The sequence below is a fragment of the Stegostoma tigrinum genome, chromosome 9 (assembly GCF_030684315.1).
Source record: "Stegostoma tigrinum isolate sSteTig4 chromosome 9, sSteTig4.hap1, whole genome shotgun sequence".
NCBI lineage: Eukaryota > Metazoa > Chordata > Chondrichthyes > Orectolobiformes > Stegostomatidae > Stegostoma > Stegostoma tigrinum.
This window is the reverse complement of record NC_081362.1, coordinates 32,080,461-32,096,815: the sequence shown is the minus strand read 5'-3', so window position 1 is coordinate 32,096,815 and position 16,355 is coordinate 32,080,461. Positions and strand designations below refer to the sequence as shown.

General features: G+C 41.3%; 1 protein-coding gene across 2 annotated transcripts in view; it reads right to left on the bottom strand.

Annotated features, from left to right (window-relative positions):
* tulp4a (TUB like protein 4a) overlaps positions 1–16,355 on the bottom strand; it is a 599,754-nt gene that overhangs the window by 157,559 nt on the left and 425,840 nt on the right. For both annotated transcript variants that reach the window (XM_048535765.2, XM_059648470.1), the window contains one exon: positions 13,734–13,878. In XM_048535765.2, coding sequence (XP_048391722.1) covers positions 13,734–13,878 — 145 coding nt within the window. The remainder of the gene's footprint in view (positions 1–13,733; positions 13,879–16,355) is intronic.

The window sequence follows — 16,355 nt, the reverse complement described above, 5'->3', positions numbered from 1 at the left end:
GGACTCATGGGGTTAAGGTGAGAGGAGAAAAGTTGAAAGGAGATGTGCGAGAAAAGCTTTTTTTTTTAAACAGAGCATGGTAAGATGCCTCGGACACGCTGCTGGGGAAAGTGGTACAAGCAGAGATGATAGCAATATCTAGCAGGCCCTTAGATACATGAACAGACAGGCAATAGAGGGATCCGGACCATATACAGGCAGATGGGGTTAGTTTAGAGTGACATCATGGTAGACTGAAGGACCTGTTCCTGTACGGTACTGTTCCATTTTTATATATTCCTTTCTGGTGCAAAAATACAACAGGAAAAGTGATCCAACTATGGCTACCAATAGAAGTTAAGGATGCAAACAGGAGTGATAAACATTGCTAGAAAAAGGAATAAGTTTGAGGATTGGGAGCAGTTTAGAACTTAGCAAAAGAGGGCCAAGACATTGATTAACAAAGTCCAGGATGCATTGCATCTTTTAGAGGTAGTCTTGCTGTGAGATCCAGTGGGTATTCCCATTGTATTTTATCAAGCTTGTCGTAATAAATTATGACCTCACCCCTACAGCATCCCTCATTGCCTATTCCCCATGTTATCATGTGGCATTCCAGAAAGAATTCACCACTTGGTGGAAGAATGCTCTGAGACCAGCATCCTTTGCAATCATGCCATCTTTGAAAGTTTGCCGCTCATCTTCAAGAGTACTTACATTTGCCAGGCGCCCCACTCATTTTTGAAGACTGCAAGGAGAGATGGCTGAGAAGGATATGTTGGCATTACATTTCTCTGATCGGAACCTTAAAGCCCAGGTCGACAGGGTGGTACATTGAGGAAATGTCCACTTCCTGAAGACTGTCAGAGGAGGCTGCACCACTGGACAATGCCAGCTTGGTCAAAGATCACCCATAGAGAGCTAGGGTGCAGCACCAAAAGAAGTTCAATAGCCTTCTTCATTCTACCAGGCTAACTGCCATTCTCTGTTCTCTCCTACCTGATGCTTACTTTATCTTTGCCACTAAATCAACCTCCCACCAAGGCTCATGCTCGGACGCCCCTTCTGTGGCATGAAACATCATCTTTATTTCATAATCACCCCCATCCTACTACACCGCTAACCCTGCAATACCCTCCACACTGCCTCTTCACTCCCTTTGGAACACGTCAATAACGCTCCCCTACAAGCGCAAGCACTAACATCCATGTCATCCATTTTAATCAAACTCATTCATCTCTTTATGAAATTATAGGATTATTGACTGGACAAAGAACACCGTATGAGTCAGTGTCTAGTATCTGTGTCCTCACCGCACACGAGGAGAGAATCTTTGCTCTCGTTGAAGTGCAGCAGACTCACGGGCTAAATGGCTTCCTTCTGCTTCTTTGTCTTACAAGAGAAAACTGGGACCACTCTCGCGGGTATACAGAAACAAGCATGCCCTGGCAACGGAGTAAGTTCCACATGTAATTCCATTTGCACAACTGACATTAACCAGGCAGACAGTGTCATGTGTCAAATACCTTGAGTAACCACTGGCTGCAGTACCTTCTGTTGCCAAATATCTTGCAGGTGTAACCCACAGTGGGGTTGACGGGTGCAAAGAATATAGAGGTTGAGGCCAATGAGCACCACACGGTGACTTTTTCAAAGATGGGCAAGGAAGAAACACCCAAGGCCACTGGCACTTCGAGGATTGAAAGAAACCAGGCATCTGCTCAGCTACAGCAGGAGAGTACACTCTGGTCTTAGTGCTGAGGGATTTCGTTCATATGCATTGTGCAGATCGGGAATGGCGGGCAAAGATACGGGACACACAGACACTCATTGCCAAAAAGTGCACCAGTGCTCCTCATTGGATAGCTTGGAGAGACAGGTCCAATATTTCATCATCCCAGACACTGGTCCTCACCCCAGATACTGGTCCTCCGGACCAAGGGTACTACGAGTGGAGTAGCAGGGAATATTGACCCTATCTAGGTATCTCATCCTTGGATGACAACAAGGTGACAAAAGGAGGAACTCAGCCAGATGTGAAGCTACATGTCCAGACCATTCAGCAGGTTACACTCAGCAAACTATAGCGATGACTAGGGCCCTCCAACTCCACTCTGGCTTCCCCTCTTTGATACCTGGAACATAGGACCATGAGAAGGCCATTCAGCCTATTGCCCCACCATGAAATATGATCAAGCCTGATCAAACACTTTACTGTCTTTTATCCAATCTGAAATAACTGCACAGATGCTGATATCCTGTTATCAAGACACCCATTATATACATGTGCACAGCACACTGGCTGTGGCCAGCCAGCTAGGAATCCGTCCCTGAACTGAGGAGATTCTGAATTCCTTGTTTATATTTTTTTCTTTCTTCCCCCCTAACTACTACAGCTTACTACCACCCCACCCCCAGCATTCGTGTGTGTGTGTGTATAAGTGCAGGGGCTTAGTAAAAACACGACTGTGTAAATGATTTTATTCAATATTTCCGCCACCAGGAAAAACACCCATATGGCCAGTGAACTAGTAATAAGTAAAGCATGGTAGGGCAATGCTTAATCCCCTGTTTATATTTTTGAGTCAGGACTTCCCGATTGGCCCAGATTGACAATCTCACTCAAGAATCCCACAGTAAATGATCCACCTGATTCAAATCACTACACACTCTATCCCCATAACCCTTTACGCCATTGGTAATCAGAAATCTATTAATTTCTTCCTTAACCATACTCAAGACTAATCTTCATCGGGTCCCTACAGTAGAGAATTCCAAGAGTTCACACCACTCCAAGATAAAAACAAATTCTGATCTTGCATCAAAGTCGTACCCCCCTATTTTTGAATTGTGTCTCTGGTTCTAGATTCCCCAACAGAGAAAATATCTTACCTATATCTACTCAGTCTAACCCTTTCAGTATTCAATGAGATCACCTCTCCCAAATACCATAGAGGGAGATGGTTGGCAGATGAATTTCAACACAGAAAAATGTGAGCTAATGCATTTTGATAGAAGAAACATGGACACACAATACAGGCTCAATAGAACAACCTTGAGAGCAGCACAGGACCAGAGGGACCTTGGGTTCACATGCATTGAAATAACTCCCCAGAACCCGGTATCCCTTCATCAAGTCACCTTTTATTTACACGTAGAAAGTCCTTGACTCTGGCACAATCTAGTCAGAGTCAGCATCCAGAGTGTGAGAATCTCTGATACTCCTCTTTTATTCTGTCAACCAGGGCTCCCTGATTAGCCAAGATTAACAGTCCCAATCATAGAACTCACATTCTATGAGGTCCAGCTGGCTGACCTCATTACAATCATTACATGCATGATTCTCTAAAGGTGGCTAAGCAAGTTGAAACAGTTACAGAGCCTTACAGGATCCTTGGGTGTATAAACGGTGGAATAGAGCATTAAAGCAAGGAAGTGATGCTACACCTCTACAAATTATTGGTCAGTCCGCATTTGGAGTGTTATGTTCAGTTCTGGACACCTTTACTTAAGGAAGGATGTTCAAAGAGATAGATCAAAGAAGATTTACAAAAATGATACCAGGAATAAGGGATTTGAAATACAAGGAAAGATGAGAGAAATTGGGCTTATTCTCCTTAGAACAGAGAAAATTAAGAGGTTAATTAAGAGGATAAGAACACCTTATCAAGGTGTTCCGAATTACGAACAGTTTTGATAAAATAAAGAAGAATATTCTGTTTCCTCCAGTTGGTATTTTAGTACAAGGAGTAAGACGGAGAGGAAGTTCTTTACTCAGAGAGTTGTTAAAGTTTGGAATGTGCTTCCTCGGAGATCAACGGAAAGTTTATTGATTCAATGATTCTTCAAGATTCCAGCAAATATGGCCTAGTTTTCCCAATCTTTTTCACAGGACAGTGCTGTGTTCCCAGGAAACAGATTTATTTGGTAAACGTTTGTTGCGCTCCCTCTGTGGCAATAAAATCTTTCTTGAGAAAAGAAGACTAAAACTGTACGTGGTATTCTAGATGTAGTCTAACCAAGCCACTAAACTCAACTTCTCTTGCAATAATTTCTAACATTCCGTTGGCATTCTAATTAGCTTGCTGCACCTGCATATTAGCCTTAGAGACTTACTGACAAGGCCACCTAGCAGCCTTTGTTCATTTACAATTCCAATTGCTTACCATTTTAAAAATCCCCTGCTCATATGTCCTTCTATTAATATGGATAACCTCACATTTTTCTACAATATATTTCATCTGCATATTTTTGCCCATTCACTGCGCCTGGCCAAATCTTCTTGAAGCTACTTCATCACACCACATAATCCCACTTACAGATATGGACCACGTACAGAGAGATGGGATTAGTTTAAAATGGCATCATGTCTGGTGCAGATTTTTTGGGCTGAGGAACTGTTTCTATGCTGTAGCATTCCATGTTAATTTTATATTATTTGTAAATTTTGAAATATTACTTTTGGTCCCCATCTCCAAGTCATTGATATATAATTGTAAACGCCTGTAATGGACCCACTGATCCTCGCACTATTCCACTTGTCACGGCCTCCCAACTTGAGATGGGCCATTTATGCCTACACTCTGGCTAACTGACAGAAAACAATTATTAATATTTTCTCAACTATGAACAAGTCTGTCGTGCTATATTTTCTCTTTCACTTCCTTCCTTAATAATGGAATATTTTTGCTACCTACAAACACACAGGAATCAGTCCAGAATACCAAATTTTAGAAGATAATCATCAATGCAACTCTCTCTATAATCACCTCGACAAAATCCCTACAGCATGGAAACAGGCCCTTCGGCCCAACAAGTCCGCAACGACATCAGAGCATCCCATCCAGACCCATTCCCAAACCCATCTAACATACACTTCCCTGAACACTATGGGCAATATAGTATGGCCAAATCACCTAGCCTGCCTATCTTTGGATTGTGGGAGGAAACTGGAGCACCCGGAGGAAACCCATACAGACATGGGGAGAATGTACAAACTCCATACAGATAGTTGCCCGAGGGGGAAATTGAACCCAGTCCAAAGGCACTGTGAGGCAAGAAGAACCTTCAACACAACCTGCTTCAACACTTTGGGATGTAGACCATCGGGTCCTAGATATTGATTAATTCTCAGCTCTATTAATTTCTCCAGTACAATCTTCTTGCTAAGACTAATTTCTTTCAACTCCTCATTGCCATTTGGAATTCTGGTTCTGGGAGGTTTTTTTTGTATTTTCCTCAGTGAAAACAGACTAAAAGTAATCATTTAGTTTCTTTAGCACAGTTCAATTCCCGATTCTAAATTATCCTGACTCAGCCTGTAATGGACCCACATTCACTATTGCCAAACATTTTCTTTTTATGTACCATTGGAAGTATTTACTTTCTGTAATTATGCTTTTGCCACATGCAGAAGATCATCAGACACCATTTCTGCCAACTCCAATGAGATGCCCCCACCAGACACATATTCCTCTCCCCTCCCTTGTCTTCCTTCCACAGGGACCATTCCCTCTGGGACACCCTGGTCCACATTTCCTTCACTCCCAACACCTCTCCACTGCCCTACTCTAACTTCCCCTGTAACCGGTGAAGGTGCAATGCCTGCCCATTTACCTCCTCCCTCCCCAGTATCCATGGGCCCAAAAATACCTTCCAGGATGTGGTCTACAGGAACTTATCAAGGCCTTTGACAAGGTCGCTCATGGCAAGCTGATACTCAAGCTGAAGTCATAAGCGATCTGTGGTAAACTGATTAGAAGGATAAAGGACTGGCTTGGTCGTAGAAAACAGAGAGTCACAGTGGAAAGGTGTTTTTCTAACTGGAGGTCTGTGACCCGTACTGATCAGTGTTGGGACACATATTGTTTATAATTTACGTGTAAGTGATCTGAAGGAGAAAGCAGGTGGTCTGAGTAGGGTGCAGACGCTACAAAGATTGGGCAAGTTGAGGACAGTGAGGATGATTGCCAGAGGATAAAGCAGGATATAGATAAGCTGTAAACTTAGGCAGAGGAATGGCAGATGGAATTTAATCTGGACAAATGTTAGGCAATGCATTTTGAAAGGTCTAATGCTATATGAAAGTATACAGTACATGGCAGAACCTTTAGAAGCATTAACATTTAGAAAGATCTTGGCATACAGATCCACAGTTCTCTGAAAGTGGCAACACAAATGGGTAAGGTCATCAAGAAAACTTGCTTTTATCAGTCAGGGCATAGAATTAAAAATTGGCAATTTATGTTACTGCTGTGTAGAACTTTAGTTAGGCCACATTTGGAATATTGCTCAAAGTTTTGGTCACCACACTATCAGAAGGATGTGAAGTTTTGGTGAAGGTACAGATACTGTTTACCAGGACGCTGCCTGGTTTGGAAGATATTAACTATGCAGAGAGACTGGATAAATGTGGCTTGTTTTCACTTGAACATCCAAGGTGAATGTGCTGTACCCTCAGTGGCTCTCCCAAGACGGTGATGGGGAGTAGGATCCTGACCACAGCTTCTCCACTCCAACCACTTTTCTTTCTTTTTTTTCTCTGCTGTTTTCTTTCTTTCTCTTAGTTCTTTCATTTTTATTCCCTCTACTCACCTTCTGTAAGTCTGGAGTGGCACCAGAGCGGGACCATGCAGCAAATGGCTAACACAGCAATGGAGTATGGAAGGCAGCTGGGGCCTAGCTCAAGTCCATTTGGTGACTGCTGGTGAAGGATGGCAGCAGCAGCCAGTTGTGGTTAGGTGGCGGCCAGATGCAGGGCAGTCAGCAATGAGGCGGCAGCAATGAAAGATGGCAGAAGTGGTGATCAGTAACGAAGGATGGTGGCAGCTAATGTCAGTGGAGAACCGTCAGCCGGAGCCAAAGCCTCGCAAGTGGCAGCGACTCATGGCATGCCTGATGAAGGCAGCAGTTGGTGGCGAAGACAGCTGGCAAGCATGGGCAGGTCTTAGCTAAGCACGAAGAGCTCTTGGAAAAAGTCCAGCTTGGAGCGCAGCAGGCTCATGTCTTAAGAAAGGACTGTAAATTATGACTTCACAACGTTATTTCTTTATTTTTATTGCAAGTAGACTGTAGTGCTGAACTTTTAAATTATTTCTTTATTTGTCTTCTTTTGTAACTAAGATTTTGTATCTAGATATATTGTACATAAGATGGTGTAGTGTGTGGCAATATTGTACAATTTTCACTGAGTCCTGTACCTGAGTGCACGTGATAATAAAACCTAAATCTAAATCTAACATCAGAGGCTGAGGGGGGACCTGAAAGAAGTTTACAAAATTGTCAGAGGCATGGCTAGAGAGAGTCAGAATCATTTTCCCAGGGTAGAAATGTCAGTAAATGGGGGAACACAGGTTTAAGGTAAGAAGCGAAAAAGTTTAAAGGTGATATGAGAGGCGAGGTTTTTCTTTACACAGAGGGTGGTAAGTGCCTGGACTACACTGCCAGGGGAGGTGGCAGAAGCAAATATAATAGAAACGTTTAAGAAATAACTTGATAACTATATGAATAAGCAGAGAACAGAGAGATACAGGCCATGTAGAGGCAAAAGGTTTTTAGTTTAAAAAGGTGTGTCACGTGCGGGCTTGGTGAGTCGAAGGACCTGTTTCTGTGCTGTACTTTTGTTTGTTCTTCATACCACACTTCCAAACATAACGTAAAATTCTATCATATTGTAGTCACTCATCTCTAAATGTTCTTTTACACCAAGATTAATCATTTTTCAGTACATATTACATTTAACATGGCTTGTCTTCTAGTTGGCTCCTCAAGACACTGCCCTGGAAAGCCATTCCCAACACACACTAGAGGTTCATCCTCTGCAACTTCAGGGCTCAACTGATTTTCCAAGTCCATACGCAGATTGAAGTCACCTATGATAACTGTGTGGCCTACACTACATGCTTCTCTTACTCTTGATCAATTCTACACTGCCACTACTATTTAGAGGCCTACAAATAACTCCAATCAATGTCTGCTGTCCCTTAATGTTTCTGAGTTGCAGTCAGATTCCACATATTATTCACTTAAGTTGAAATCCTCCCTTACTGTTGTAACTGGCCCTATCCTTTATTAACAGTATAATTCCACCTCATTTTCCCTCTTGTCTGTCTTTCCTAAACATCGAATATCCTTGAATGTTTGTTTCCCAGTTCCGGTCAGTGTGCAGACAAATTTCTCTAATAGCAATTAAATCATTCCCATGTGTCTTTAATTGTAACTTTAGATCATCCACCTTGTTGCTGTGGACATTCAGATACAGTGACCTTAACATTGTTTTTTTGACATCACTCCAGTCTTGCAGCATATTTGATACTCAGCTTTGTTCCTCCTATTTTATAGTTTCACGAGCATCTTCTGGACTTCTTGTTACCAGCTTTATTTTTTTCAAATCTGAATTATCCCTCAGGTTCCTTTCCTCCTGACAAGCTAGTTTAAACCGACCCCAAAGTCTAACTTGAGGAGGATCAATCTTCATCTGGCAAGACGACTCTCAGCATATCTGGATCATTCAGTCACAAATGCCCCTGGGGTCAACGCACCAAACCTTGCGGGTTAATAGGTTCCACTGATGAACAGAGTCCCTCCAACCCATCTGCAGAACATGGAAGCTCACCATGAAACAGTGGAAAAGAGAAGAGGAAAGTGTACTAAAAGCACATCATTGGCAGGGTGAGTTTATTCTGTAAATATTGAAACAAATAGCTCAAAACATTTGATTTTCATCACTGGCCTCTCTGTGTGGACCTCATACACTTCACTATACACTCTGCCATCATTTCGTAGGTACTATCAAGATGTAACAGATGGTATGTGAGTGTCTCATTTATCATGTTGATGCTGGCGCAGCAATGTATGTACATAAATGATTCAGACAGCTCAGACATTCCTCGCTTAACATACCCAGCTTTTCAGCTGGCTGTGTTCACAGGCAAGTAGCTCTCCTGAGTTCCTCAGCAGTGAATATGCCAGGGAGATGCAAACAGTAAAAGTTAATATTACAGGATGGCCAGGTAGTAGACACCCTGAGTGCTTGTGCCATGAGACAGTGCATGGGTCTCTGACCAAACCTGTAAAAGCCCAATCACTACCGACAGCTGCTGCTTCTTTTTCTCACACATTGGTTATTCAACCCAATCATTGTGGGTGATCCTGACTCAAAGCACCCAAGAGCTTTGCTAACTCTTCTAACTGTTTGAGCAGCAGAACATTTATATTCTCAAAAGTAACTCCTTGGAACATGCTGACACCAATTGCAAACATTACTGTTCTGTATCAAAGTAGACTCAGGACATCCTTTTGTAGTTTTTTTTTAAACTGGTTTTAACGTGAGAACTTACTCACCTTAATTCTTTTGTTTTATCTGTGGGTTCATATCGTGGCAAGAGTCTCCAATTTTTTACACTCAGGTCCTGGCAATTCCCTACATTTCCAGACAGGTTACCACAAAATATTAAGTTCCCAGGTGAGAAGGGATGAACTGGCTCCCTTTCATTATTCCTCTTGGTTGATTTGATTGGGATTTACAGCAGAGGAGGTGTATCTGTACTGGTCAACAAAGATCTAACTGCACTCATCTCATTTCAGTTCCTGGAGACTTGACAAAACAAGTCAATGTCTAAATACTGCTTAGTACAGTATTACAAAAGTCTCTGAGTCACTCACCCTTTTAGGCAGTGAATTCCAAACTGCCACAATTATCTGGCTGAAACAATATCTCCGCAGCTCCTCTCTTAGCCTTCTTCCTTTTACCTGAGGTCTACGTCCCAGATTATGGAAAACCTATCCATTTTAGATATATCACACATTTCTTATAATGTGGTGGGAAAAGCTGTATGCAGCATTCCAGTTGTAGCCTAACCAACGTTTTTTTTTAAAAAGCTCCAACATAACCTTTTGCTTTTGTATCGTACATCTCAGCTAATAAAGCAAGTATGTCTCTTGCCCTTTTAACCACCTTAACTAGCTGCCTTGCCTTCTTCAGGGATCTTTGAATATGCACACCAAAGTCCCATTGATCTTAAGTGCTTTCCAGTGTCCTACAATCAGAGTGCAATGCCTTGTTAGCCCTCTCCTCTTCTTGGTTGAATTCTATTCGCCACTGCTCTGCCTACCCCAACCAGTCTTACAGTTTATAGTTATCCCATTTCATTATTTACTACCGTAACAACTTTTTTGTCAGCAAATTACTACATTTGGCGGCATGGTGGCTCAGTGGTTAGCACTGCAGCCTCACAGCGCCAGTGACCTGGGTTCGATTCCAACCTTGGGTAACAGTCTGTGTGGAGTTTGCACATTCTCTCCATGTCTGCATGGGTTTCCCCCAGGTGCTCCAGTTTCCTCCCACAGTCCAAAGATGTGCAGGCTAAGTGGATCAGGCATGCTAAATTGCCCATAGTGTTTACGGGTGTGTGGTTTACAGGGGTTGGGTCTGGGTGGGATGCTCCAAGGGGCGGTGTGGACTTGTTGGGCCAAAGGGCCTGTTTCCACACTGTAGGGAATCTAATCTAATCCCTACATTGTTAACATACATCACAAAACACCACTGGATTCAGTACCAAGCCCTGTGAAACACCACTCCCCACACCCCCAGAAACAGAATAGACTGTTTCTGTAGCAGATACATCCCTCTACCATGACCCTCTGCTTCCAGCCTCTCAGCTAAATTTGGACACAACTTGTCACTTTGCCTTGGATACTTCTTACTTTTTTAACCAATTTGCCATCTTACCAAAAGCCTTGCTAAAGACCATGTAAACCATATCAAAACCTGTCGTTACCTTGTCAAAAAACTGGATCAAATTTGTCAAACATGATCTTTCTTTGACAAATTCATGTTGTCCCTAATTAATTTGTGTTTCTTCAAGTGAATATGTACTCTGTGCCTTAGAATTCTTTTTAAACTTCTCCATCTCCAAGGTTAGGCTGACTGGCCTATAATTTCCTAGTCTCTAAAAAATTAATTTAGAAATGGATCCTTCCCTTGTAGATACCTTTCTCCCCGACCGAAATGATGCTGTATTTTAGAAGGAGCCAACTTAACCAGGCACGGGTTTACTTATTATTAAATACAAGAAAAATTAACAAGATGAAAGCTAAAAAGTACAGATATAAGAACAGTCTCTAAATTGTTTATGAAGAGTGGATAGTTGAATGCTGTATCAAATATTACCAGTAGCATTATGGTGATAGTTGAACCATTCTTAGTTTTGCAGAATGGTTCAGATTCTGCATTTCTGATTCCTTTCAACCATTACTTAATCCCCAGCATTCATGGTGAACGAGAGTATTTCATTCTGCCCAGTTTCCATTTTGCTTGGATTGCAACACCCAGAGCAAGAGAGGGTCTTTACCGGCAACACAGTAATGACTAGGGGATCATTCATTGACTGCAGTCTTCATTGAAGTCTGCAGTCTTCATTGAATGCCAATGCTCAAACGAAGGCTGGTACACACAAGATTCCACTAGCACATTCTAGTCAAGTCGAAAATGGTGCTGGAATCCCTATCCCTCTGCATTTTTCAAAGGGAAAAAGATGAAATGTGTCTGCGGTTTGAGACATAATCTGAAGAGCTGTTGAGCAGGAGGTTGTTGGTGTCCTGTTATCTTAGCAGTCACAAATGATCACAGTTCCAGTCTGTTGTGACTTGATTCTTCCCCCATTTAAGGGGTTTTTTGTTTGATGTTCTTTTCATAATCATAGGCATGACATTTTATGGGTCTCCCTCTCTCTCTCTCTCTCTCTCTCTCTCTCTCTCTCTCTCTAGACAGCCACTTAATTTACATCAGCAAACATTTCTGGCTGTTCCAGTCCTCTTATAAAAGAGGCATTTTTGCACCACCATTAAAAATGTCCACACCACTTCGGGACTGACCCATAGTCATGAAATCTTAATTCACTAAGATCACCTGTTTCCACCTGTCTCAGGTTAGGAATCCATTATCCTTCATTAGACTGTGTTTTCCACAGAATATAGAACACAGAACAGTACAGTACAGGACCTTTGTCCCACAATGTTGTGCTGACCAAAGATCAAGCCACCCTACATACCCTTACATTATACTATTATCTATGTGCCTATCCAAGAGTCACTTAAAAGTCTGTAAAGTATCTAACGCCACTACAACTGCCGGCAGCGCATTCCACACACTCACCACTCTCTGTGTAAAGAACTTCATATTAGTCATTTCTGCCTCGGGAATAAGTCTTTGGCTATCCTCTCTACCTATGCCTCTCATCATTTTGTACACCTCTATCAAGTCTCCTCTCATCCTTCTTCACTCAAATGAGAAAAGCCTAACTCCCTTAACCTTTCCTCAATAAGACCTGCCCTCCAATTCAGGCAGTATCCTGGTAAAACTCTTCTGCACTCTCGCTCAAGCTTCCACATCCTTCCTATTAATGAGGCAACCAGAACTGATCACAATATTCCAAGTGTGGGCTAACCAAAGTTTTATAAAGCTGCAGCATAACCTCACGGCTCTTCAACTCAATTCTGTCACTTCTTTGACTAGCTCTGAATCTTGTCAATGTCCCATTGCAACCTACAACAGCCCTCCACGCTGTCCACAACTCCACCAACCTTTGTGTCATTGGCAAACTTACTAACACACCCTTCCACTTCCTCTTCCAAGTCATTTATAAAGATCACAAAGAGCAAAGGTCCCAAAACAGATCACTGCAGAACACCACTGGTCACTGAGCTCCAGGCTGAATACTACTGCCCTCTGTCTTCTAGTGGGCAGCCACTTTTGTATCCAGATAGCCAAATTTCCCTGAATCCCATGCTTCCTTACTTTCTGAATGAGCCTACCATATGGAACCTTATCAAATATCTTGCTAAAATCCATATACACTACATCCACTACTCTGCTTTCATCAATGTGTTTTGTCACAAAGAATTTAATAAGGCTTGTGAGGCATGACCTGGCCCTCTCAAAGCCATGCTGGCTATTTCAAATCAAACCGTGCTTTTCCAAATAATCATAAATACTATCTCTCAGAATCCTCTCTAATAATTTTCCCACCACAGAAGTAAGACTGGCAGGTTGATAATTCCCAAGATTCTCCCTATTCCCTTTCTTGAACAAAGGAATGACATTTACCACCCTCCAATCATCTGCTACCACTCTAATGGACAGAGAGGACGCAAAGGTCATTGCCAAAGGGGCAGTAATCTCTTCCCTTGTTTCCCGTAGTAACCTTGGGTATATCCCGTCTGGCCCAAAGAACTTACCTATCCTCATGTTTTTCAAAATTTCTAGCACATCCTCCTTCTCAATATCAACCTATTCGAGCATACCTGCCTGTTTCATGCTGTTCTCACAAATGTCAAGGTCGCTCTCAGTAGTAAATACTGAAGCAAAGTATTCAGAAAGGACTTCTGCTACATGAAGGGCACCCTTTCCGAAGAACAACTCATCCAAAACTTTGATGCCACTATCCTAATTCAAATTAAATTCCATTCATTCATTAAATTCAAATTAAATTCCATCCCTTATGCCTTGAATTCAGACTTCTCATCCAACCAGTGTGAACTCCTTTATGGCATTCTCTCTTTCTTTCTCCTCCAATCCTATAAACCTCCAATATTTCAAATGCTTCTTCAGTTCTTTATTCACCAGCATCAAAGGTAGTAATTTGGCATAACCAAGAAGAAGAGCTTGTAGATAAAAATGTTTTACTTATTATATCCTTTTTCACTTTAACAGAACTCAAATCATCAAACCTATAAGTCTTGAGTAGTTTGCTTACCTGGGCAATTTGGGGGATTTGCTAGCCCGAGATACCTTTGGAGATTTCTTGCCAATCCAGTCATCACTTAGTTCTAGATCACTGGAGTCAGAGCAGTTACAACTTTCAGTCATTGCTGACATCAGATTGGTCCCACAAATTTCATCTGGTAAAAATATGCAAGAAAAGAAAATTACAACTTGTTCAAAAGAACATCTTAAATACCTTGAAACTATTGTAAAATGATCACAGAATGTTTTGTATTGCTTGAAAAATAAAATTCTAGCATCAATGTTTGCAAAAACAAAACAAACAGTTGCTAAGTCTGTAACAAAAGTCATGTTGGTCATTTCTGTTAGATTAAAATAGCACTCTGCCATCTAACAATTAGTTGTTTTGAAACAGGAAAGACAAATGCCATGACCAGAATATAAGATTGAAAGGAAAGAAGAGAAGGCTAGAAATATTGTATCAAGTCTTTTAAACTTATTTAACTTAAACTTAACATTAACTGTTACATGACAAATAAAATAGGTTATATACATTATTTTAAAACAAAGAAGACAAAAAAAATCAATGCTATAATATCATCAGAAATTACTTCTAGATTATAGCTGCACCTTTGTAATATACACATAAAAATTAATTTGTCTTCAACAGTTATCTGTGTGAGAAAAAGTATTCCTCAAGAAATGCACTAAATGGAAAATCAAACAGAGAAGAATATAAATCATTAATAAATCCCACACTATTGAAATGGTAAGGATTCTCCCCACCTCAAAGGATAATGCAGTCATTGCCATAATGCCAATTCATACTCAAACAGTACAACTAAGTAAAATATCTATATAAACTTAGATCGGCCGTTTGGGATATTAATTTTAGAACAATGAAGCACTTGAGATAATAAAAATTGATAAGTACATTATGGTTCTGCCTTAAATTAAATATTACCTATAAGTTTATAAGAGGTAATATAAAATAAGCATGTTTTATGTTTTCCCGATACTGATATGCACATAATAATGAAAAAAGAAATCAAACTTTATGGACAGGCCTTGCTGGAGCCTGTTAGGAACTTTGAGACTCCAATATCCAGGTGTAATATATAGAAGAAAACAGGAGAACACTTCATTCTCTATAATACAGGGCCATCATTCAATTCTGGTCATCATCCATACCATCACCTAGAGAAGTCAACAATCAGGCAAAAAGTAGCACAACACCTTGCTAATGAATCCACACAGATTCTCCCAAAAGTTGTCTGTGAGAGAAGGACAGTCTTATTCCCTATGGATGTCAACTAGAAGCCATTCCAAATGACAAAGGCAGCCTGGAAAGAAGTTATTCAGAAGTCAGCACCAGTGGAGCACTCAAGGCAATCTGGTTCCAGTGACACAAGAGGATGATTGAGCTTTTGCAGGATATGTATGAATATGTAGTCAATGCTTCATGCTCCTATGAGTCAGGGTTATCATTTTAAGCCTACCACTGCACAGGACTGTCATACAGGAGACTAGATGCCAGGCTTTTCCAACAGATACCTCATGTACAATCAATATTTGCCACTTCTTTGCAGCTAAAAATGTAGCATGAGCCACGGCACAGGGCAGTCGGGGTTCACTCTTAAAAGTGAAGAGAGTTACAGCACTCAACAACTTATGGATCATCAAGTCATTGACTTTTATTATCACTATGAGAACATGTATGTCTGATTGCTTGTCACCAGAGGCTTACAAAGAACAAGGACACAAAAACAAAGGGTGAGTTGAGCCCCTTTACATTTTTGTGCAAGACAGATTTGCCGGTGTCAGCCAATGTAGTTGATGAATTTGGGCAGACCTGTTGGCCTGGTCATGCTTTAACCCTACCACCATACATGTTTGGGCAAAGAAATGCCTTAGTTATGAAGGAGACAAGTTAAAGAAGATGTCTGTATCTAGTGGAGCTTAGAGTATGAAGTCTACCTTGCCATGTATGTAATTCATATATACATGTTGGGTTTGAGAACACAAGCATTTCCCATTTTCGGCCAATAGTATTGTGCCCATGAATGTTTATTCAGCAGGCTGGACACACTAATGAATGAGAAACAGGAAAGTTTGGGAATGCTAACCCATCTGAAAGGCAAGAACTTAGAAGCAAAAACTTTGACTTCCATTTGGGAACCAAACTTATTGTTTTACCTCTCATTCATTTAAATCCCCCCCACCATGCTAGAACATAGAACATAGAACATTACAGCACAGTACAGGCCCGTCGGCCCTCAATGTTGTGCCGACCTGTCATACCGATCTCCAGCCCATCTAACCTACACTATTCCATGTACGTCCATATGCTTATCCAATGTCGACTTAAATGTACCTAAAGTTGGCGAATCGATTACCATTGCAGGCAAAGCGTTCCATTCCCTTACTACTCTCTGAGTAAAGAAACTACCTCTGATATCTGTCCTATATCTTTCACCCCTCAATTTAAAGCTATGCCCCCTCGTGCTCGCCGTCACCATCCTAGGAAAAAGGCTCTCCCTATCCACCCTATCTAACCCTCTGATTATTTTATATGTTTCAATTAAATCACCTCTCAACCTTCTTCTCTCTAATAAAAACAGCCTCAAGTCCCTCAGCCTTTCCTTGTAAGACC